Consider the following 24,184-nt stretch of genomic DNA (forward strand, 5'->3'; position numbering starts at 1 on the left):
GGGAGATTTCCGGCCCTTTCATTCCTCCTGGGAACTATTCCTCCCCGCTCCCCCCTTTTTTTATTCTTTTTTTTATTTTTATTTTCTTTTCTTCTTTCTTTTTTTTTCTTAAAAACAAAAAGCAAAGGAGTAACCTAACCATGGCAGCCCTAGTCCATGAAACCACTACCCCCGGGCCCCTTCTTGATACCGCACCCCATTCTGACCCTGCCTTGTGTTTAGACCACTCTTCGGACACTCCTGATGCCCCTGTACCTCTTGCTGGTGCTGTTTCCTCACCCGCTTCAGGTACCGGGGCTTCGACTGACTCCTTCGATTTGTCTGAACTCCGCTCTCCTTTGACTATGCTTCCGGCTTCTCCCTCTACGGTACGGCAATTTTCGAATCGCCCACCCATTTCATGCCGGACCAACTCCGGTCCTACTCCTAAACGCCAACGTCAATCTCCTGATGATGCTCCGTCGTTACCTTCCCATTCTACTCGGAAACGACCGACACGTCAAGCACTCCCTCTCCACGCTCAGTTTCGGACCACACAATGGACTAAATTCTTTACTTTAAGACCAACTTCTTCTTCTGCCTACCTTTCTGACCATAGTATTGCCAAAGCGCTCCTGCGTCATGTTGGCAGAGATATTTCATTTCACGCTCTCAAGAGCGGTACGCGCATCGTCACTGTCCAGAATGCTACCCAAGCTCATGATCTTTCTCTCCTTTCGAATATCGATACTACTCCTATCACTATTGAAAAACATCTTTCTCTCAATTCTTGTAGTGGTACTGTCATTCTGCCCCATACCATAGTCCAACAGAATTTCCAGTCATGTGGCAATGACATTTTTGAACAGCTGGAACTCCAGGATCTCCCAATCCTCAAAGTAGACACTTATGTCCTTCCTGCCCGGGGGCGGAGACGTTACCCTTGCAATGTGGCTCGTTTAACTTTTGACAGCCGAGAACTCCCGTCCTCTGTATATGTCGCGGGACATCGGTTACAAGTTCGAAAGGTGATACCTACACCGCAACAATGTAGAAATTGCTGGCGTTTTGGTCACCCAGCGAAATATTGCAGATCTATGGCCGAATGCCCAGTCTGTGGTGCCGACGACCATTCTAATACATCTTGCAGTCAACCTCCATCTTGCCTTAATTGTAATGAAGCTCACCCTTCGTACTCCCGCCGTTGCCAGGTCTACTTAAATGAACGTGAAATCCGTTGCCTCAAAGAGGCAGAAGGTCTCCCTTATGCTATGGCAGTTACTCATCTCCGCCTCCAAGGGAGACTACCCCGTGTTTCTTATTCTCGTGTTTCCAAACGTCCCCCCACTTCTGGGGTCCCATCTTCTGCAGCCTCCTCTGTTGTTACCCCTCCCATAGCCACTACGGCATCTAATCCTTTTGCTGTCCTTGGCTCTGACGTCCCGACTACAACTCAGTCTGTTCTCACATCTTCGCGTCCTTCCTCACAAGCCCCAGTATCGACAAGACCTCGTACGACACCTAATACCAATCGCCCCTCTACTCAGAAGTCCAAAAAATCCACATTGCTCAAATCTTCTTTGCCCCTTCCTTCCCTTCTTCCACCTCCACACTTTACCTTTCCAGTCTCTGTACCTAGTTCTTCCCCTCTCTCTGGCTCTATTACAAGTGTGGAGATTCACCCTCCTCCTCGTACTATGCCTTCCACCCCCGTCCCCTCCCAAGTTTCTCCCTCTTCTGTCACCTCCCAGGTTTCTGCCTCTTCTGTCCCCCCCCACACTTCATCTCCAGTCCCTTACACTTTTCCCTCCCCCTCTACTTTGGTACAGTCCATTACTGTCCCAATCTTTACTCACCCTCCTCCTCCTATCTCCAATATGGTCTCCCATACATCTTTGAATTCAGAAACACTTGAAGCCATTTCAGAATATATTGCAGAGACTAAACCTTCAATGGACACTGATTCACTTCCTGTTCCTTCTCTTCCCTCTCCTCCATCTTCACAACCCCATTCTTCGCAACGCTCCGTTCCTTCGCTACTTGAACATCTTCCAATGCCACCACACGTTGACTTTTCTAACCCCTCTAGTCCGTAGGTGCCTTTACCTACAGATTCCTGATATTTTCTTCATCGCCAATCATGGCCTATTTACAGTGGAATATCCGCGGCCTCAGGGGTAATCGGGGTGAGCTTCAGATGTTGCTTTCCAGGTTTTCCCCTGTTGGTGCTTGCTTACAAGAACCAAAATTACACTCGGCTGTTTTCCAACCTATCTCAGGCTATAATTTATTGTATTCTTCGGATCCTTTCTCAGATGGGACCTTTAATGAAAGTGCCCTTCTTCTACGCAATGATATTCCGTACTGTCAACTATTTGTCCATACCTCGCTGCATTACACTGCAGCCCGTATCCACTTGAATAAGTGGTTTACAATATGTTCTTTATATCTCTCTCCTTCTCGAGCATTTTCTATCCCAGACTTTGCCTTTCTTGTTTCATCCTTACCACCACCACTTCTGTTACTTGGTGATTTTAATGCCCACCATTTCCTCTGGGGGGGGTCTCATTGTGACTCACGTGGCATTCAGTTGGAGGCTTTTCTTGCCTCTCACCCCCTCCATGTTTTAAATACGGGTACTCCCACCCATTTTGATCCTCGTACTCATACTCTCTCTTGCATCGATCTATCAGTCTGCTCTTCCTCCACTGCACTAGACTTCACCTGGTCTGTTCTACCAGACTTACATGACAGCGATCATTTTCCGATCATTCTTACTTCTCCTTCCTATTCACCACCTTTCCGTAGCCCTCGCTGGCAATTTGATCGGGCAAATTGGGATCTTTACTCACACCTCACTGCTTTTAGTGAGGTTCCTTCTTCATCCTCCATTGATGAGCTCCTACACATCTTCTCGACATCAGTTTATACCGCAGCTTCTCATTCTATACCCCAAACCTCAGGCAGGCATTCTCAGAAGTGCGTGCCTTGGTGGTCTCCTGCTTGTGCTCGTGCAGTACGTTTGAAACGTGCTGCATGGGGCAGGTACCGGTACAATAGAACCGCTGAGAGACTTGTTGATTTTAAGCAGAAGCGTGCGATCGCTCGCCGTGTCATCCGTGAAGCTAAACGCACTTGTTGGCGAGACTATGTTTCCACCATCACCTCTGCTTCTTCTATGAGTGCAGTCTGGAAAAAAGTGAGGAAATTGAGTGGTAAATACTCTCCTGACCCGGCTCCTGTTCTACGGGTCACTGGTGTTGATATAGCAAACCCTCTCGACGTTGCCATTGAACTTGGCACACATCTGGTCCGTATTTCCCGAGGGCTCCATCTATGCCCCTCGTTTCTTTCCTCAAAGTCTGCCAGAGAGTTAGTACCCTTGGACTTTTCTTCTCTCGGAGAAGAACAGTATAATGTGCCTTTTACACTTCAAGAACTGGAGGCAACGCTCTCAGCTTGCCGATCATCGGCAGCTGGGCCTGATGACATTCATATTCGTATGTTACAACATTTACATCGGTCAGCCCTTGTAGTCCTCTTACACCTCTTCAATCTTATTTGGGCACAAGGAGTTCTTCCCCAGCTGTGGAAATCTGCCATTGTTCTCCCTTTCCGCAAACCGGGTACTACAGGACATGATGCCTCCCACTATCGCCCCATCGCTCTTACTAGTGCAGTTTGCAAAGTGATGGAACGCCTCGTAAATCGACGTTTAATGTGGTATTTAGAGACTCACAACAGTCTCTCCGCTAGTCAATATGGCTTTCGTAAGGGTCGTTCTACCATAGACCCCTTACTACGCTTGGATACGTATGTTCGTAATGCCTTTGCGAATAATCACTCAGTTATTGCCATATTTTTTGACCTTGAGAAGGCATATGACACAACTTGGAGGTATAATATTTTGGCCCAGGCCCATTCCTTAGGCCTCCGAGGCAATCTACCATCCTTCCTTAAGAACTTTTTAACTGACAGACATTTCCGTGTTCGAGTCAATAATGTTCTTTCCCCGGACTTCGTCCAAGCTGAAGGTGTCCCTCAGGGATGTGTTCTAAGCACAACACTTTTTCTCCTTGCTATAAATGATTTGGCCTCTGTTCTTCCACCCAATATTTGGTCATCACTCTATGTTGATGACTTCGCTATTGCTTGTGCAGGCGCTGACTGTCACCTTATTGCAGTTTCTCTCCAGCATGCGGTCGACCGTGTTTCCACTTGGGCCACCACACATGGGTTTAAATTTTCAAGTACCAAAACTCACCAAATTACTTTCACTAGACGCTCTGTTATCTCCGATCATCCTTTGTATCTCTATGGCTCCCGTATCCCCGAACGTGATACAGTCAGGTTTCTAGGCCTTCTCTTTGACCGTCGGTTAACCTGGAAACCTCACATTACCTCTCTGAAGGCAACTTGTCACAGCCGGCTAAACCTTCTTAAAACCCTTGCTCATCTTTCCTGGGGAGCTGATCGTCGAACTCTGCTTCGCCTACATTCAGCCCTCGTTTTATCGAAACTCGATTATGGTGACCAGATTTATTCCGCGGCCTCTCCTGCTACTCTCTCTAGCCTTAACTCTATCCATCACCAAGGCTTACGTTTGTGCCTTGGTGCTTTTCGCTCTTCCCCTGTTGAGAGCCTCTATACAGAAGCAAATGTTCCATCCTTGTCTGATCGCCGTGATGCCCATTGCCTTCGTTACTATGTACGCTCTCACGATCTACACAATCCTTCCATTTATAGAATGGTCACCGATATTAGTAGACATTCTTTATTCGTTCGCCGCCCCTGTTTGCTCCGTCCCTTTTCTCTTCGCCTACATTCACTCTTGTCTTCCCTTCAGTTACCACCTTTATATGTTCATGTAGCATCTCACTTTTCCCTACCCCCCTGGGAAGTTCCAGCTGTTCGGGTCTGTTCTTTCTCACTCCCTTGCTCGAAAGCTCAACTGCCTACGGTGGCTTCCCGCTCTCTTTTTCTTGATCACTTCCACTCCCATTCTCATGCCACCGCTGTGTACACAGATGGCTCTAAGTCTTCAGACGGCGTCGGATTCGCAGCAGTGTTTCCGGACAGCGTCGTACGGGGCATTTACTATCTTCAGCTAGCATTTTTACTGCTGAACTGTATGCCATTCTTGCAGCACTTATTCGTATCGCATCTATGCCTGTGTCATCATTTGTAGTAGTCTCAGACTCCCTTAGTGCTCTACAGGCTATACGAAAATTTGATACATCTCATCCCCTAGTTCTCCGTATCCAACTTTGGCTACGCCGTATCTCTACCAAACATAAAGATATTGTTTTTTGTTGGGTCCCTGGTCATGTCGACGTACAGGGCAATGAACAGGCAGACACTGCTGCGCGGTCAGCAGTACATGACCTACCAATTTCCTATCGAGGTGTTCCATTTCTGGACTATTTTGCTGCAATAGCTACCCACCTTCGCACCCGTTGGCAACAACGTTGGTCAACTCTGCTCGGTAACAAACTTCATTCTATTAAACCGAGCATAGGTTACTGGCCGTCTTCTTGTCATCAGTGCCGAGGTTGGGAGACCACTCTCTCCCGCCTTCGCATTGGCCACACTCGTCTTACTCATGGGTATCTCATGGAGAGGCACCCTGTTCCTCTCTGTGAGCAGTGTCAAGTTCCAGTATCGATTAGCCACATTCTGTTAGACTGCCCTCTCTATCAACGAGCACGCAGAATTTACCTCCAACGTCGTCTTCGTTCTACTACTCTCTCTTTACCTTCCCTTCTTGCTGATGGACCCTCCTTTAATCCTGACTCTCTCATTGACTTCTTGACAACGACTGATTTACTCCACAAACTCTGATGATACTTTTCGCACTCCCCTCAGCCCTTTCTAGTTCAGTCTCTTGCTGCCCTTTACCCTTTCACCATCCACTGCCCCGCTGTTATCCGTAACCTATTACTCATCCATCTCCCTTTTGCCACCTGATGCCCTCGCTTCCTTCCTGCCCTGCAGCGCTGTATAGTCCTTGTGGCTTAGCGCTTCTTTTTGATTATAATAATAATAATAATTTTCTAACTGCATTCCTATAACAATCATTTTCATTATTTACTTCTCTCCTAATATTATTCCTAATGCTAGACACAGTTATACCAAAGTTATATTCTACATTCTCCTTCTGGGTACTCTTCTTGGCTAACATATCATTGTTGGAGTCATTATATGAGTCAAGAGCCTTCAATGATGACATAGAATCAGTAATGATGATAGAGTCAAGCTCAGTGTCATAGGTTAGCTTTAGCGCCATTAGGATTGCAAACAATTCAGTTTGCAGTGTAGACGCCCAGTTGTTAATTCTTATGCCTAACTCAACAAATTTATTATCGTTCTTAACTAGGGAGGTGGCAACAAGAGCAGATGCAGCCCTGCCAGAAGACTCCTGTTTAGATCCATCAGTGTATATAACTTGTGATAACTTATTACTACCAGCTAGGTGAGAAATTTCTTCTTGAGCAGTTGCTCTAACAAGAGATTTAAGGAAGGGATTACTAGCAATGAGCTTCTTGGGAGGGACTTGTAGGTATGTGATATTAAATGAACACATCTTCCATGGAGGGGTGAAATGCTCTTGTTGCCTACAGTGATACAGTTCATGCAGGTTATAAAACTTAATGCAATTGCACGTTTTCACAATCCATTTAGATCTGTGTGTATTTACCTCTAGACACTTGGTAAGATTCATTGTGACAGTGTCTGGTTCGTTTCTCAACATTCTAATACCGAGTACAGTGTTAATCTCAACAATCCTATCACTGATACTAGAAATACCAAGCTCCTTCCTCATGTTAAGAACTTTTGTAGATCTGGGACAGCCAAGAATAATCCTGAGAGCTTCATTTTGCATTAACTCCAAGGGTCGGAGAGAACTTTCTCTAGCTAATATCAACATGGGAGCAGCATAATCAATTAAGGACCTAACATAGGCTATGTACATCATTCTCACGATTCTCACATTAGCACCATAGTTGGGGTTGTAGCCAGCAACAGCTTTGAGAGCATTTAGCCTAGCTTTGCATTTCTTGTTTAGTTGTGGTATAGTGGATTTGTTAAAGGGTACATCTACACCAAGATATCTGTAAGTTTTAACGTAGCTAATGATTTCACCCTGCAAATAGATGGGTGGGGGATGTCGTTTGCTTGTTAATATCTTTGTTTTAGAGGAAGATATTATGAGGCCTAGTCGATTACAAATTGCTTGAACTTCATTAAGAATGGTATTCATCTTCTTATGCCCTGTTGTATGGATCATGATATCATCAGCATAGCTTATAGCTATATGTTTAGGTGAGGCAGGTAGAGCATTTAGGAGAGCATTAATCAGAATATTAAATAGCATGGGACTAAGAACTCCTCCCTGCGGTGTACCTAAAGACATTTCTTTAGAATCACTTCTGAAGCCTTGGTAAAGGACAGAGGATACTCTATTTGACAGGTATCCTATTATCCAGCAGAGTAAGCTACCACCAATATTCATTTTGGCTAGTTCATGTAGTATAACGGTTCTGTTCGCAATATCAAATGCAGATTTTAGATCAAGAAAAGTGGTAAAACTAGTAGAGGTGTGTGCAGTGAGAAAGGTGGAAATACAGTTCTGCACACTTTTACCTTTCATGAACCCATAGAGGTAGGGGGAAAGTTGGTGTCTGATTCTGTAGTACAGTCTGTTAAGTATCATTCTTTCAAAAGTTTTACAAAGACAACTAGTTAAGGAGATCGGCCTAAATGTATCAGGCTGTTGGGGCTTAGGGATAGGCACAATGAGACTATTGGTCCAGGAAGTAGGAAGAACGCCCTCAATGTAACTGAGATTATACAGTGCCAACAAAGGGTTATCAGGCACGTGCCTTAGAGTTCTGAGAATATCATAGGTTATACCATCCTCTCCAGGAGCAGTTGATCGACCTTTAGTTAATGCATTATCTAATTCATACTCGGTAAAGAGGCAATCACTCTCATCAATATTTTGGCTCATAAAATTAATCAGTTTCAACATTTCTTCAGAAGTACTCTCTAAATTTTTTCTAATATGAGATGGAAGGTTTTCATGCCTGGATGTTTTGGACCAGTCATTTATGAGGTCATTTGCTTTTTCAAGAGGAAAGGGATGAGCAACATTGCCAGTCTTTTTCCTGGTTATTTTATTTATACCTTTCCAAGCCAAACTCAAAGGGGTGGACCTATTTAATCCACTAACAAACTGTTCCCATTCCTGTTGCCTAAGTTCTTCCTTTCTATTCCTTGCATTTGTTAGTGCAGCTTGGAACGTTCTGAGCAGGTCTGGGGTTCTACATTCACGGTATGCTTTACCAATCCTCCTAGCTGCATGTGTTAGATTGCGTAGCTGTGGATCATTATAGTATTTACATTGGTTTTTATTGTTATTTATAGTGGAGGGTCTTTGTTTCCTATTCCTGCCCACTTGATCTGTGAGAACACTCTCAATAGTGGTAATTAAATCATCATTAAATTTTTGTGTGCCAATGGGCTCGTAATTCTTATACCATTGATCCAAGTGGTTAATAAAGTTGTCTCTGTGTTCTGGTTTGAGAATAAGTTTCCTCCTTCTGTATTTAGCTCCTTGATTGCTGGAGATGTGATCAAGATTGACAGTTGTTAGTCTTGGGAAGTGATCAGATAGAAGATCATCAACTATGACAGAGTCATGCATCGTATATGATGTATTAAATCCAAGACACAGATCTAGTATGCCACCATATATGTGAGTAGGCTCAGTAGTGCCCACAATTCGAACATTATCATGCTCATTTAGCAATTTCACTAGTTTAGTTCCATTGGTGTTTGTTATAGACCCACCAATATTCTTATGTCTGGCATTAAAATCTCCAAGAATGATGGTAGGTTCACTATTGATGCGATCTGGTAAAGCATCAGGTCGAAGCTGGTTCGCTGGGGCATAGAGATTAAAAATGTTTATGGAAAAATCGCCTGCATATACTTTGACACCATGATACTGCATGTTAACTCGACTCTGCAAGGAAAGGAGTGAATGTGGCAAGTTCTTTCTGACATACATCACACAACAGTTGGTTGACCTTAGGTTATAAGCTGCATATCCAGGCAAGTTTGGTGGAGGTGCTCCATCTTTCAATCTACATTCCTGCAAACAGATGACATCAATATTCTTGGTTGCACTAATATGATGTAAGTCAGGCAACCGCTTCCTGATGGAAGCAATGTTCCATGAAAAGATTTGTAATGTATCCATTGTAGTGAGTTATTACAATCTCTTGCTCATAAGATGGTAAAACTATTATGCTTTGACTACAGTGTGCAGACACTTAAGAGCAAATAGCATAGTTTGTACGTCTTTATCTTCAGGACCTTTATTTTTAAGCATTTTTCGGCATCTTGACAGCCAGTTAAAAGGCAAGTTTTGAAGGCAAGAGTCATGGGCTTCTTTCTCACAAATTGCTGGAAACTGAACGGGGATTGCTGCACTTTTGACATCATCACCATGCTCAAGAGCATCATCCTGATTACATATATTTATTAAACTTGTCAGGATCTGTTCAAGATGCTCAATTTTTTTCTGGAAATTTGTTATAATATGAGGAAGGTCAGGCGAATCCAATGCCTCTCCGGAGGATGGCACTTCTGGGTTAGTGCTTTCTTTAACACCTATCACCTTAACAGGTACCATGGTTACATTAGTGTTCTCTGTTTCATCATTCATTGCAGGTAGGTCCTGTGCATCTGACTCATCTCCAATTTCCAGGGGGGTTACCTGTGTGGTGTCCGTCTGACTGTTGTAGTTGTGTGTATTGGGAGAAATGACAAACTCATCCCCATATTCAGGTGTAGCCATAGGTATCTGTAGTGGCAGACCAGTAGTTCCACATGTGCTAGCAGGGATGGCTAGCTCCTCCACAGCTGGTGTGTGTGATGGCATTCTGGTATCACCAGAATCCTTTGCAGTGAGGTGGGGTTCTTGCACACTTTGCAGAGGTTCAGTCTCAGATCTGGCTGTGGTAGACTGGATGGCCTCATCCTCAGTTACCATTAAAGGACTGTTATCAGGTTTACATCGAAGGTTGTTTGGGTTCTGACTGCAGTCCTTGTGGGAAACTGTAACCCCAACTTCTTTACAGTTAATACACTTAAATTTTTGGCTGTCAGGGCCTACTGTGCATTCTCTAGTGGAATGTTTCCCAGCACACTTACCACACCAAGAATGTAGTATTCCACAGTCTACTGCAACATGGCCATAGTGCTGGCATTTGTAACACCTACGTTTAGGGGGTAGGTACACTTCGATGTTTAGGAAACGTAAACCATGCACCCAGATATTCCGGGGGAGGGGCACAGGACCCACCCAACTGGCAATAATTTGGGATTTTCCTTTAAGTCTTTTAGGCTTGATGATATGCTCACTTAGAGTCAGATGGGATGGGTCCATGCAGAGAGGGTATCCAAAGATTATGATACTGACCCATTTTTTAAAGTGGTGAGTGTCTGATGGAGGTCGGAGCAGCTTAATATCCCCATAAGGTGTACTAAGTAGATCATTGATCAGTTCTTCATTCTGTTCCACAAACACAAAGTTGTGTGTGTTTTTCCTAAATTGGATCCTTGAGTTAGGATGCTTGTTTACAGCTTCCATTAGCCATGCACACTTAGCAGGCAGCGGGGTGTTGTCAGGGAAGTTCAGCTTAACACATTCTTCCTTTGAAGAAAGACTTCTTGCAGCCTCTGTGCACCAAGGACAGTGTAAGTAGAAGTAGCAAGATGTACCTGAAATCTTTCATGTTTATGAGACAGAGAAAAGGACACCAGCAATCCTACCATCATGTAAAACAATTACAGATTTTCGTTTTACACTCACTTGGCAGGACGGTAGTACCTCCCTGGGCGATTGCTGTCTACCAACCTACTACCTGGTTTTTCATACCTGTAAAAGCTAAATTAAATGATATAAAAAACACAAGGAATTAAAGATAACACTAAAATCACTGAAGAGGAGAAGGAAATGTGAAAGATATTAAGCAAAAAGTTTGTGTTTACGAAAGATATACGAGTACGTATGTAGCCAATTTAAACCTCAAACATATAATTCAGTTAAAGGATACTGAGATTATTAAAAGAGGTAGTATAAAAATCATTACTGGATGTTGACAAAAATTAAATGAATTAGACCACATGAGATAGCACAATAGGCCACATGAGATAGCACAATAGGCCACATGAGATAGCACAATAGACCACATGAGATAGCACAATAGACCACATGAGATAGCACAATAGACCACATGAGATAGCACAATAGACCACATGAGATAGCACAATAGACCACATGAGATAGCACAATAGACCACATGAGATAGCACAACAGACCACATGAGATAGCACAATAGACCACATGAGATAGCACAATAGACCACATGAGTTAGCACAATAGACCACGTGAGATAGCACAATAGACCACGTGAGATAGCACAATAGACCACGAGATAGCACAATAGACCACGAGATAGCACAATGGGCTTTAAAAGAATGTGCAGATGTGAATTATCCACTTTGGAAAATTTTTATGATCTCACTTTAGGAAGTAAAAAACAAGCAGATAAATGAGAAAATAGACACACATACAGTACAATTCAATCCTTTATTGACAACATTTTTACCACACAGTGACCTTTATCAAGTCACAAATGGAGTCAATACAGGATTGCATTATACTGCTTTTGTGTCTGTTTTTTTTCATTGTGTTGTGTTTTATATCATTTATCCCCAGATAAATGGAAGATGACATATATACTGTGTCAATATTTATAAAAGGAGGCAGGGAAAACCCTTTAATCTAAATGCTGACTTTGTTGGCAATTGTTGTTATATGTATTGGAAAAAGTCATTGCAGAAACTGGATAAAAATTGGCTTTTGGTTTGGAAATTCCTGTATATCAAAAATATTAAACTATTATGACAGCCATAATATGCTTATTGAACAAGTTAAATACATGAAGCTAATAAATCATTAGACAAGTAAATACTGCTGAAGAGGATTCCAGAAATGGGTGGGGTGGGGAGGGGGGGGGGTTGAAATATACAGATCAATCAATCTCCTGAGTTTCTGTTTCCATGTGAGTTATTATTCACAGTATAATAAGAATATTTGCTGAATGACCTTCCCAAGTACGTACCACATTTTCCAGCATATGAAGCGCACGAGTGTTAGCTGCTTGCTGGTACGATGTTTCTAAACAGTTGTAATGTAATATTAGTTAACTACTAAAGCGTAACACAAAGGCTACCCTTGACCTTGAGCATAAAGGTGCAGGCTGATTTTCCATGACTTTTTTTTTGTGTGTGTGTGTGGGGGGGGGGGGAGCACGCCTTATGGCCAGAAAATATGGTATATAATATTGTATTACTAAACAGTGGACTCACGCCAATGACATGTGCTTTGTGAGTGAGGGTGGGGATCTTGTAGAGCTTGCACCAGTACAAAGTAGGAAGATCATCAGGTAATCGTACCTGTAAAATAAAATACCGTTACAGTCTTCCTTATGAATTTGCAGGCGTCCATATTCATGGATCTTGATTATCAAACCTTTTTAATTGATCATGAAATCGTAATAACGTGATTACAAACAAACCACAGAAAAGGTGGGGTTGAACCCAAGGCAAGAGAGTCATGAAACTCCAGGCTCTGGCCTGGATTTTTAGGACTTGCTTACCATGAGTTCAAACCCCACCTGTTCAATAGTTTATTTTTAATGAAAATGAGTAAATGAATGGATTCAATTATCTAATATTTTTCTAGCTCACTTGCAGTCCCATGCCCAAATATCTCTATTCTAATCCATATTTCTTAAACAATATTCAAGTGATATATTACATAGATATGGTTTCTGAACCACAAAATGAACCAAAATCTTTAACAATATTTATGTTAACCATATTTTGTATTTAATATTTATGGTTTCTACTGTCACAAGACTTAAAAACATAATTTGTAGATATGACTCTTATTAAAAAAATACTTTGTAATCAAGTCACTCATTTAAGTTTAACACAAGACTGTTCCTAGGTGGAAAATGGCTGATGTGGGGAAAAGAAAGAGCGTCATTTACATTATTTTCTAATCACAATAATAATAATTATTTCTACAAGTACATGTACAATGAATACAGGCCTAGCTGACATCAGTGACATATTACTATACAGAAAGCCTCTGGTTAGGCAGAGCATTTTCGGCAAATTAGGCCAATTTTGTCTCCGTGATGTGACCCACACCAGTCGACTGACATCCAGGTATCTATTTTACTGATAGGGGACAATGGACACTTATCTAATGTCTCCACCCATACTGTAGATCACTAATTTGTCCAACCACATTAAGAATAAGAGCGAACCAGATTTTCAACAGTACTGGAGGGTCACATAATTTTTTATGCCCCCTTTCATTTGCACATAACTTTTGTTTTTTGTTTTTTTTGCATGTTTTAGCTTCCAAATTATAAAAAATTACTGAATAATAAACTGGGACAAGTTTTCAGGGTTCTTGTTCCCTTATAGCCCAGTCTGAGATCAGGCTTTCCTCTGAATTGACACTCTAATCAGGCTTTTGATGATAGTGGTCCATTGCCATCACAGCCTTACTGATTTGTCATTGAGAGATTAGTTTTTTTCAGTTTCCTCTTGAAAACCTCTACATATTGAAATCTAAATAACTAACTGCTAGATGACTGTTGATCTACTGTATTGACATACATATTTATTTACACCTGATTAGTATTTAATAATTTAGCAGGATGCATAAGAGATGAGCATTACTTCAAAATTCTGACATAACATGATCTTGTACTGTAAGCTTGGCTTGGTAAGCTGTAAATACAGGTTAATTGTTGCTACAACTATTACACAGTTTTGTATATACAGATAAAAAAGAACAATACAACATACATTTATCTTAAAATATGGTGCCAGTCCCCCTTTCCTTATGCAACTACTGTATGAAAACAGCAGAAAAAGCACCAAACATAATGAACAATGGCTCAATTGAAAAACCACCAAAAAGAGGGTGCTCAATATTTGGGCCCCTCCTGTGCTGTAGTTGTAATTAAAAAAAAAAAAAAAGGGGGTTTGGATATTAAATTTCACAAAAAACGTGTAAACAATTGCAAGGTAAGTTACTACTACACACCTGTGGAGAGAGCACATCCCAGTAGTGGAGGTGGGCAGGGTTGGGGAGAGGAGCAGCCAGGTGGGGGTCCCGAAGGTAAAGGCTCCGGGACCCCCGGTGATCGTGCATAGCCAGACGCTCGCTGCTTGTAGGGTCGTGTTCGTCATATGACCACACCACTCGTGCTGTGTCACCCTAGTACAGAAACATGAAAATATTTAATTGCATAATGAATAAATGTGTATGTATAGTATGTAATATACATGCATATTTATGCATGAGAATACACCCATTAAAAATTGATTGGCTTCTGTTAATACGTCTTAATCTTGTGATACATCAGTCTAACTGAACCTAGCAAAACTTAACCCAGACTGTCCTAATGGGTAGGGATAAAGTTTTGGGACTGAAAGAGTACTGGAACTAGGTTATTATTCAGTGCTCTAAGCTCTTACACTCATACACACCTCATAATTTTCAAGATGCCAGTTACATCCCAATGAGGTAGGGTGACACACACACACACACACACAAAAAAAAAAAAACATTCACAATTCATTCAGTAGCTGTTTTGCCAAGTGTACAGAGCCATCACAGTTCAAATAACCTGCCGAACTGCAACATCACCCTTCCTCCAGAGTGCCAGGACTCAGTCTGGCTCACCAGTGTCTCTGAATCCTTTTAAAAAACATTACCATGCTGACACTTCAACACTTATTGTACACACAGTTCAAAATAATCCATCAAATCAATAACAAGAAAACATAAACACTGCAAAATGATGTATAGAAAAAATTATTTGTTTTAAAGAATGCCCCACACACAGCAAAATGATGTAAGAGTAACATGTCCAATATTTATAAAAAATACAGTAATAATGCTATATGTCCATTATCAAGAATGCTTCAGGCCTAAGTCACAGTGGCATTCCATAAGCCACAAACAGGCTGGATTTCCCACAAGCATGTGGTCCCACTGTTATGAAAAGTGTGTGTACTTCATAATCGAGGAAAAAGAGAGGGTGATCATTATGTCAGAATGAAATAAAAGGAACCATTAGGCTACTCCTGCCAAAACAACCATGAGTACAGGCTACCCCTGGAGTCACCTCATACCCTACTTGGGGCACATTTCTTAAGGTGGTGCTCCTTGCATTAAATGAGCAAGTTTGATCAAATTTGACTGTTCAGAATGAGAGCACCCATGATAAAAGTGCCATTTAGCTGCTATGTGGTGAGGGCAAGAAAAGCCAGATTGTGTTGCCTGTATTTGTGTGCAGCGAGCATCAAGAGCCTGACTGATCAGACAGTCAGCAAAGAGGTCAGGTCAGGGACCGAACTGTATATTTTTGATGAGTTCCGAGTGTTTTTCTACTCCCAGAGCCCGACCTTGGGCCAGGTGATGATCCCTAAAATTAAAACTGGATTTCCAGATGACCTCTACTTGCACTTCCAGCATCAGATCTGGCCTATGGCCAGATTTCCTTTTTTACTGTCTGATTAACCATGCTGTTGGTGCTAGCATCCCACAGGCCGATGTAACCATCACAAAATTCCTACAAAAGAAATTTTTATTCAAGAGGAAATATCATCATTGTTTGGGTCATGGGGCTCTTAACCTTTTTACAATTAAAGACCACTAACGAACAGATTGCCCAATATGTACCCATACTCCTTTCACCAGACTATGAAAATCATCACCACCAGTCCTATTAGCTTCCAGTATGACTTCACCAGTCCTATTAGCTACCAGTATGACTTCACCAGTCCTATTAGCTACCAGTATGACTTCACCAGTCCTATTAGCTACCAGTATGACTTCACCAGTCCTATTAGCTACCAGTATGACTTCACCAGTCCTATTAGCTACCAGTATGACTTCACCAGTCCTATTAGCTACCAGTATGACTTCACCAGTCCTATTAGCTACCAGTATGACTTCACCAGTCCTATTAGCTACCAGTATGACTTCACCAGTCCTATTAAGCACCAGTATGACTTGAAGAGATGTCAATATCATGGTTTTACTTTAAATATGGATAGCTAGGAACACAACAGCTGATAGTTTATTTAAATCTAACAATTTTTTTTAAATTGTTCAGAGACGAGTCCAATATCCCCATCATTTGGTTCTTGTACCCCTAGTTAAGAAGCCCTGAGTAAAGTCAACAGAGAGAGGGAAGGGGAGTGCAGGACTCTGTCAGGTTATTCCTGAGTAACCACCACTTAAACCCCACCATAAACAGGTGACCCAGAAGTGGGGCTACTTAAGCTTAGAGAGTTATTGTCATGTTGATATCAAAAGGCAATTTACTGGTGGGTGATGTATTGCAAGAGTTTCTGAGAATGTGTAAGGTGAATATGTATGTATGTGACAGTACCACCACCTTGGTGTAGGGGTTGGAGCTATTTACCATTAAACTTTCAGGATGGCTCTCTGTTGTACGCTAATTATGTCAGCTGACAATCAATGTATCTCAAGGGTACTGAATTTTTCATTAAGTGTATTGACCAGTCCTACTAGTGATGGTCAGTGTGTGATGGGAAACTCTCCTAACTTATACATGAATGGTAAACAGTACTGACAAGTTGAAGAATTAGACACGTGTATAACATCTGGGTATCTTTATTTACAAATGTTTTGCCATCCAGTGGGTTTATCAATCAAAATTCAAGGATATAACAAGAAGACTGTAGAACTATATATACAAGGCTGAGGGACTGATTACCTCATCTTTTGTATATAGTTCTACAGTTACTCATTATGTCCTTAAATTGTATTGATAAAGTCACAGGTTGGCAAAACGTCTACAAATAAAGATACCCAGATGTTGCACATGTGTCTAATTCTTCATCTTCTAAATTAACACAGTGTCATTTATCTAGTCCTACTGAAGAAGCATTAACTACAAATACAAATGTTGTTACAAACGAACGAATTAATAATTTATTTGTCTGATCACCTTCTATGATGACATAAACAGTTCCACACATAACATACCATATTAATAATAAAATTTGCTAAATACCACCTACACACTCAGATAATCCCAACTTTTGTGGAAATGGGATAATGCTGAAATTTATAAGTTGATCAGAAGAGGCTCTCAGGTTAACACACAGCAACCAAAGTCAGTAACAATACACAAATTACCCACACATAGGAGAGAGAGAAGCTGATGACAAGGTTTCAGTCTGGCTTGGATCATTTACAAAGTCACTTTTAAGTTAACAGAGTGATGGAGCCAATACTATACATAGGCGAGGGGGACAGGGACAGGGACAGGACCAAGAGAGGAAGAAAACGAGGTAGTGCAGTTTTTTTATGTATTCCACTCACGGTATTGTGCCATTTTGTTATTAACATCAGAAACAGTCTGTATTGAATTGATCAAGGAGCTCCTGCATTCACCAACAGGTCTATGGATCTTTTTCTTACAATTCACTAGTATTGAAAATTTAAGGCATGTCTTACTATGTATGTTTTTAAAACTTGATCATGTATATCAGTTTGTGTGTGGCCAGCAGTAACAGCCTGGTTGATCAGACCCTCATCCATCATGAGACCTGGTCTCAGACCGAACCGCAGGGGCGCTGACCCCCGAAACCCTCTCCAGGTAAACTCCAGGTGTATACCTACGTTATAGAAAAATATCGAGTGGACCAATATATGTATGACAAATGCACAGCAGTGACCTGTGGGTCTCATCCAGGTCACACTCTAGGTCACAACAGGTCACTCCAGGTCACATACAACAGGTTGCACTCCTCCAGGTCACACACCTCCAGGTCACACACAATAGGTTGCACTCCTCCAGGTCACACACAACAGGTCGCACTCCTCCAGGTCACACACAACAGGTCGCACTCCTCCAGGTCACATACAACAGGTTGCACTCCTCCAGGTCACACAACAGGTCGCACTCCAGGTCACACACAACAGGTCGCACTCCTCCAGGTCACACACAACAGGTTGCACTACTCCAGGTCACATACAACAGATCACATTCTTCCAGGTCACATACAACAGATCACATTCTTCCAGGTCACATACATTATTCATAAGGTGCGTGTTAGTGAGTCACATCCAGCATAGTCGGGCCTGTGTGCCACCACACACAAACACATCCCTAAAATCACACAAAAGTCGGGTCAAATTCCCGCTACCCCGTAGCTCTGTGGTAGTACACTGGGACTCAATCGAAGGCACCCGAGGTCAAGTCCTGGGTGGGGCGGGACGCATGGGCAAGTCTGCTAGCACTTAATGTCCCTCCTACCTAGGAATTAGTGGTATTGCAGGTGGCATTTATGTACAGCTAAGTAAAAAATACCAGTGAAAATAGGAAATTAAACCTGAGCGCTGTCATGTTCTTACACACATCTTGTGCTTACTGTCCTATTCCTCTGAAGATGTTTGTGTAGGCACATGAAAGCGCTCAGGTTTTATTTCCTGTTTTCACTGTGGTATTTTTACATATTCGCAATCCCGCGTTTTATTGTGAATTCTTCCATGTACAGTTAACTAAAGTACCAGTCATATAGCCAGTTACATGCATACTATTAGACAGTCATAAATGATCCAGTCACCCAACCACTCCTCTACCAGCCAGCCAATTCACCAATATTTTTTTTTAAATAGGTCGATAGGCAGGAACATAAAACTGCTTTCGCGTGCCGTATGGGAGTAATTTGTGGTAAAGAGGGAAGGGGAGAGAGTAGTTTGAGGGATGAGAGTAGTAGTTTAAGGGAGGGGAGGGAGTAGTTTAAGGGAGGGGAGAGAATAGTTTAAGGGAGGGGAGGGAATAGTTTAAGGGAGGGGAGGGAGTAGTTTAAGGGAGGGGAGGGAGTAGTTTAAGGGAGGGGAGGGGAGTTTCAATTCCTTGGAGCGACCACTGTTGAAAGGCTTAAAATGAAGTAACATATAAGTGAGATATGCAAAGGGAACTCAGGTATAAATAATAGGGTTATAAATAGTGTTAAAAGTATTTTAACCAAGAATCCCTGACCAGCGGCTTCAAAATGGATTAATCCAGATTTAAAAATGTAAATAAGCCACGTGTGCACCTGATAGATCTCGAGGGATTTCGTGTCCTGACTCACAAAACTATAATAACATGACTGGAAATAAATCACAGAACGTTCCTATGTATTTATTGTGCTCTGCATAGTGCAGTGTTTGTTTTAACATTACTGACGTAAAAAAATAATTTTTGCCTAGTACAAGCCAAAAGTTCTGTTATGTCCTTTAAGAAAAACAGGATTTCAACTTGCTTAGCTTAGGCTAGAGGACACTAAGCTGATTCTTGGTATTGTTTTGAAGAATATAAAACATCAAAGAACAGGTACTGTACCTGTGATGTTAATAGGGCGAATATTTTACCCTGATTAATTCTGCCTCTCAACTAGCGACACTGCAGATTAAAAAAAAAAATAGTCTATCGTTAATAAAACGTGGGACAATGCTTGTGTACTCGACTATTGCTGCTGTATCCTGGTATACACTGCTTAGTGGGCACTACACTCTTATACTGATGGATCTACGCTATTATTGGTGGATTCGTAAGGAAAATAAACCGACACAAGCCTATCATAACCCGTTCAATTTTTCCGTCACAATAGTGGGTCGTAACAGTCACTTACTGACTTCTATTGCTACCTTCAAGAATGACCAGCTTTTTGGACTTAACATATATACCCTACGTCCATGCATTGTATTGGCTTGATAAATATACTGGTGAGCAAAACGTAGCCACAGTGAATGTATTATTAGTTACAGATATCAGCTAACAAGTGATCTCGGTGTCTGTGGGAGATCTTCTAATTCTCTCCCAGAGATATTGCACATCCCTTTTCACATACTATTCCCTGTTTTTATTGTGATGTGTATATATTTTTAATGCCTTTGAGCGGTGAATAACTTCATCATTCAAAGTGCTTCCCTAAGTGTCACAACTACTGCTGTTTTTGTGTGAGACAGACATGTACAGGTCGGGTATATGTATGAAAGTTGAAAGCATGGAGGGTGAGAGGGAAGAGAGATATAAGAAAGCAAGTAAGAGATGAAGATGGGAAACATGAATGAGAAGGCAGGGGAAGATAAAGAAAGGAATGGAAGGAAGATTAGAGATGCTAAGAAGTGTCTAGGAGGAATAGGAATCTGAGGAGGTTGAAGACAGTACAGGAGAAAAGTTTTAGTAGAAGCGATGATGGAAAACAGGAAGAAATTATTGTCTATCCATCTAACCCTGCGCATGTTCCTTGTGAGGGTTGAAGTTATGCGCCCACACACTCGCTCACCTGTGTACTATAACCAGGCGCACATGCCTCAATACCCACATAGTTTGTCAGATCATTCTGCAAATCATTGTTGTTCGTGGCCAGCTATAGCTCTAACAGACCGAAACGTTGGGTATGCTTCCTTACACCTACTGCCCCTGTTCACCTAGCAGTAAGTAGGTACATGGGTGTTAGCGAACCGGTGTGGGTGGCATCCTGGGGTGGGGGTAGTATACTACAGAGCTGGGCTTTTAAATCAGCTGAGGTAGGGAACTCTTACCCTGAATAACTAATTCGTGTAATAAATTTGGAAGCTTATTCTCCAATGTGTCTTTTTCGATACATATAGGTTATTAAAATAGGTAGTTACAAATATGTGATTATAAGCTATTAAAAGGTGCGTGAAAGCGGATAATACGAGGCAATGGAAAATTATAATGTACTTTCTTGAAAACACATTAACACTCATACACACCCGCCACTTAGACTGAAACGACGTTTCGGTCCGACTTGGATCATTAACTAGCCATTGACACCCACTGGTACATACCTACGTGGAGTCTAATTGGTTGACTAATCACGGCATGTCTGGCGCCGAAACAACACAATCACAGTGAGCCAAAAGAAACTGAAACTGCCTGACACATGCTTCTCTTTATCGGTCTCGACAACCACTAAATTAGAAGCTATTTTGAGGCACTATGTTCACTACCTTCGATTTACGACATGGAGGCACAAGAGTAGTACCGTCTCCCCAGAGGCTATTGACCGAGCTCACCCCACTGTCTAGAAGCTATTTAATATTTACTTTTGTTTACATGCACCCAGCTGTATAGCCCTTGCTATATATATATATATATATATATATATATATATATATATATATATATATATATATATATATATATATATATATATATATATATATATATATATATATATATATATATATATATATATATATCGGCACGACATTATATATATATATATATATATATATATATATAAATATATATATATATATATATATATATATATATATAATATATATTATATATATATATATATATATATATATATATATATATTTTATATATATATATATATATATATATATATATAATAGGTAGTAGGTTGGTAGACAGCAACCACCCAGGGAAGTACTACCGTCCTGCCAGATGACTGTGAAACAGAAACCTGTAACTGTTTTGCATGATGGTAGGATTGCTGGTTTCTTTTTCTGTCTCATAAACACGCTAGATAACAGGGATATCTTGCTACTCCTACTTACACTTTGGTCACACTTCACAGACACGCACATGCATATATATATACATACATCTAGGTTTTTCTCCTTTTTCTAAATAGCTCTTGTTCTTCTTTATTTCTTCTATTGTCCATGGGGAAGTGGAAAAGAATCTTTCCTCCGTAAGCCATGCGTGTCGTATGAGGCGACTAAAATGCCGGGAGCAATGGGCTAGTAACCCCTTCTCCTGTAGACATTTACTAAAAAAGAGAAGAAGAAAAACTTTATAAAACTGGGATGCTTAAATGTGCGTGGATGTAGTGCGGATGACAAGAAACAGATGATTGCTGATGTTATGAATGAAAAGAAGTTGGATGTCCTGGCCCTAAGCGAAACAAAGCTGAAGGGGGTAGGGGAGTTTCAGTGGGGGGAAATAAATGGGATTAAATCTGGAGTATCTGAGAGAGTTAGAGCAAAGGAAGGGGTAGCAGTAATGTTGAATGATCAGTTATGGAAGGAGAAAAGAGAATATGAATGTGTAAATTCAAGAATTATGTGGATTAAAGTAAAGGTTGGATGCGAGAAGTGGGTCATAATAAGCGTGTATGCACCTGGAGAAGAGAGGAATGCAGAGGAGAGAGAGAGATTTTGGGAGATGTTAAGTGAATGTATAGGAGCCTTTGAACCAAGTGAGAGAGTAATTGTGGTAGGGGACCTGAATGCTAAAGTAGGAGAAACTTTTAGAGAGGGTGTGGTAGGTAAGTTTGGGGTGCCAGGTGTAAATGATAATGGGAGCCCTTTGATTGAACTTTGTATAGAAAGGGGTTTAGTTATAGGTAATACATATTTTAAGAAAAAGAGGATAAATAAGTATACAAGATATGATGTAGGGCGAAATGACAGTAGTTTGTTGGATTATGTATTGGTAGATAAAAGACTGTTGAGTAGACTTCAGGATGTACATGTTTATAGAGGGGCCACAGATATATCAGATCACTTTCTAGTTGTAGCTACACTGAGAGTAAAAGGTAGATGGGATACAAGGAGAATAGAAGCATCAGGGAAGAGAGAGGTGAAGGTTTATAAACTAAAAGAGGAGGCAGTTAGGGTAAGATATAAACAGCTATTGGAGGATAGATGGGCTAATGAGAGCATAGGCAATGGGGTCGAAGAGGTATGGGGTAGGTTTAAAAATGTAGTGTTAGAGTGTTCAGCAGAAGTTTGTGGTTACAGGAAAGTGGGTGCGGGAGGGAAGAGGAGCGATTGGTGGAATGATGATGTAAAGAGAGTAGTAAGGGAGAAAAAGTTAGCATATGAGAAGTTTTTACAAAGTAGAAGTGATGCAAGGAGGGAAGAGTATATGGAGAAAAAGAGAGAGGTTAAGAGAGTGGTGAAGCAATGTAAAAAGAGAGCAAATGAGAGAGTGGGTGAGATGTTATCAACAAATTTTGTTGAAAATAAGAAAAAGTTTTGGAGTGAGATTAACAAGTTAAGAAAGCCTAGAGAACAAATGGATTTGTCAGTTAAAAATAGGAGAGGAGAGTTATTAAATGGAGAGTTAGAGGTATTGGGAAGATGGAGGGAATATTTTGAGGAATTGTTAAATGTTGATGAAGATAGGGAAGCTGTGATTTCGTGTATAGGACAAGGAGGAATAACATCTTGTAGGAGTGAGGAAGAGCCAGTTGTGAGTGTGGGGGAAGTTCGTGAGGCAGTAGGTAAAATGAAAGGGGGTAAGGCAGCCGGGATTGATGGGATAAAGATAGAAATGTTAAAAGCAGGTGGGGATATAGTTTTGGAGTGGTTGGTGCAATTATTTAATAAATGTATGGAAGAGGGTAAGGTACCTAGGGATTGGCAGAGAGCATGCATAGTTCCTTTGTATAAAGGCAAAGGGGATAAAAGAGAGTGCAAAAATTATAGGGGGATAAGTCTGCTGAGTATACCTGGTAAAGTGTATGGTAGAGTTATTATTGAAAGAATTAAGAGTAAGACGGAGAATAGGATAGCAGATGAACAAGGAGGCTTTAGGAAAGGTAGGGGGTGTGTGGACCAGGTGTTTACAGTGAAACATATAAGTGAACAGTATTTAGATAAGGCTAAAGAGGTCTTTGTGGCATTTATGGATTTGGAAAAGGCGTATGACAGGGTGGATAGGGGGGCAATGTGGCAGATGTTGCAAGTGTATGGTGTAGGAGGTAGGTTACTGAAAGCAGTGAAGAGTTTTTACGAGGATAGTGAGGCTCAAGTTAGAGTATGTAGGAAAGAGGGAAATTATTTCCCAGTAAAAGTAGGCCTTAGACAAGGATGTGTGATGTCACCGTGGTTGTTTAATATATTTATAGATGGGGTTGTAAGAGAAGTAAATGCGAGGGTCTTGGCAAGAGGCGTGGAGTTAAAAGATAAAGAATCACACACAAAGTGGGAGTTGTCACAGCTGCTCTTTGCTGATGACACTGTGCTCTTGGGAGATTCTGAAGAGAAGTTGCAGAGATTGGTGGA

At 41.3% G+C, this 24,184-nt stretch overlaps 1 protein-coding gene across 1 annotated transcript in view; it reads right to left on the reverse strand.

Annotated features, from left to right (window-relative positions):
- Positions 1 to 24,184, reverse strand: part of LOC128704972 (DBH-like monooxygenase protein 1) — a gene marked incomplete in the record, with an annotated part of 87,243 nt that overhangs the window by 28,158 nt on the left and 34,901 nt on the right. The window contains 2 exon segments of the mRNA XM_070105221.1: positions 12,424 to 12,510; positions 14,183 to 14,356. Coding sequence (XP_069961322.1) covers positions 12,424 to 12,510; positions 14,183 to 14,356 — 261 coding nt within the window.

Source organism: Cherax quadricarinatus, chromosome 97, assembly GCF_038502225.1.
Source record: "Cherax quadricarinatus isolate ZL_2023a chromosome 97, ASM3850222v1, whole genome shotgun sequence".
NCBI classification, from domain to species: Eukaryota; Metazoa; Arthropoda; class Malacostraca; order Decapoda; family Parastacidae; genus Cherax; species Cherax quadricarinatus.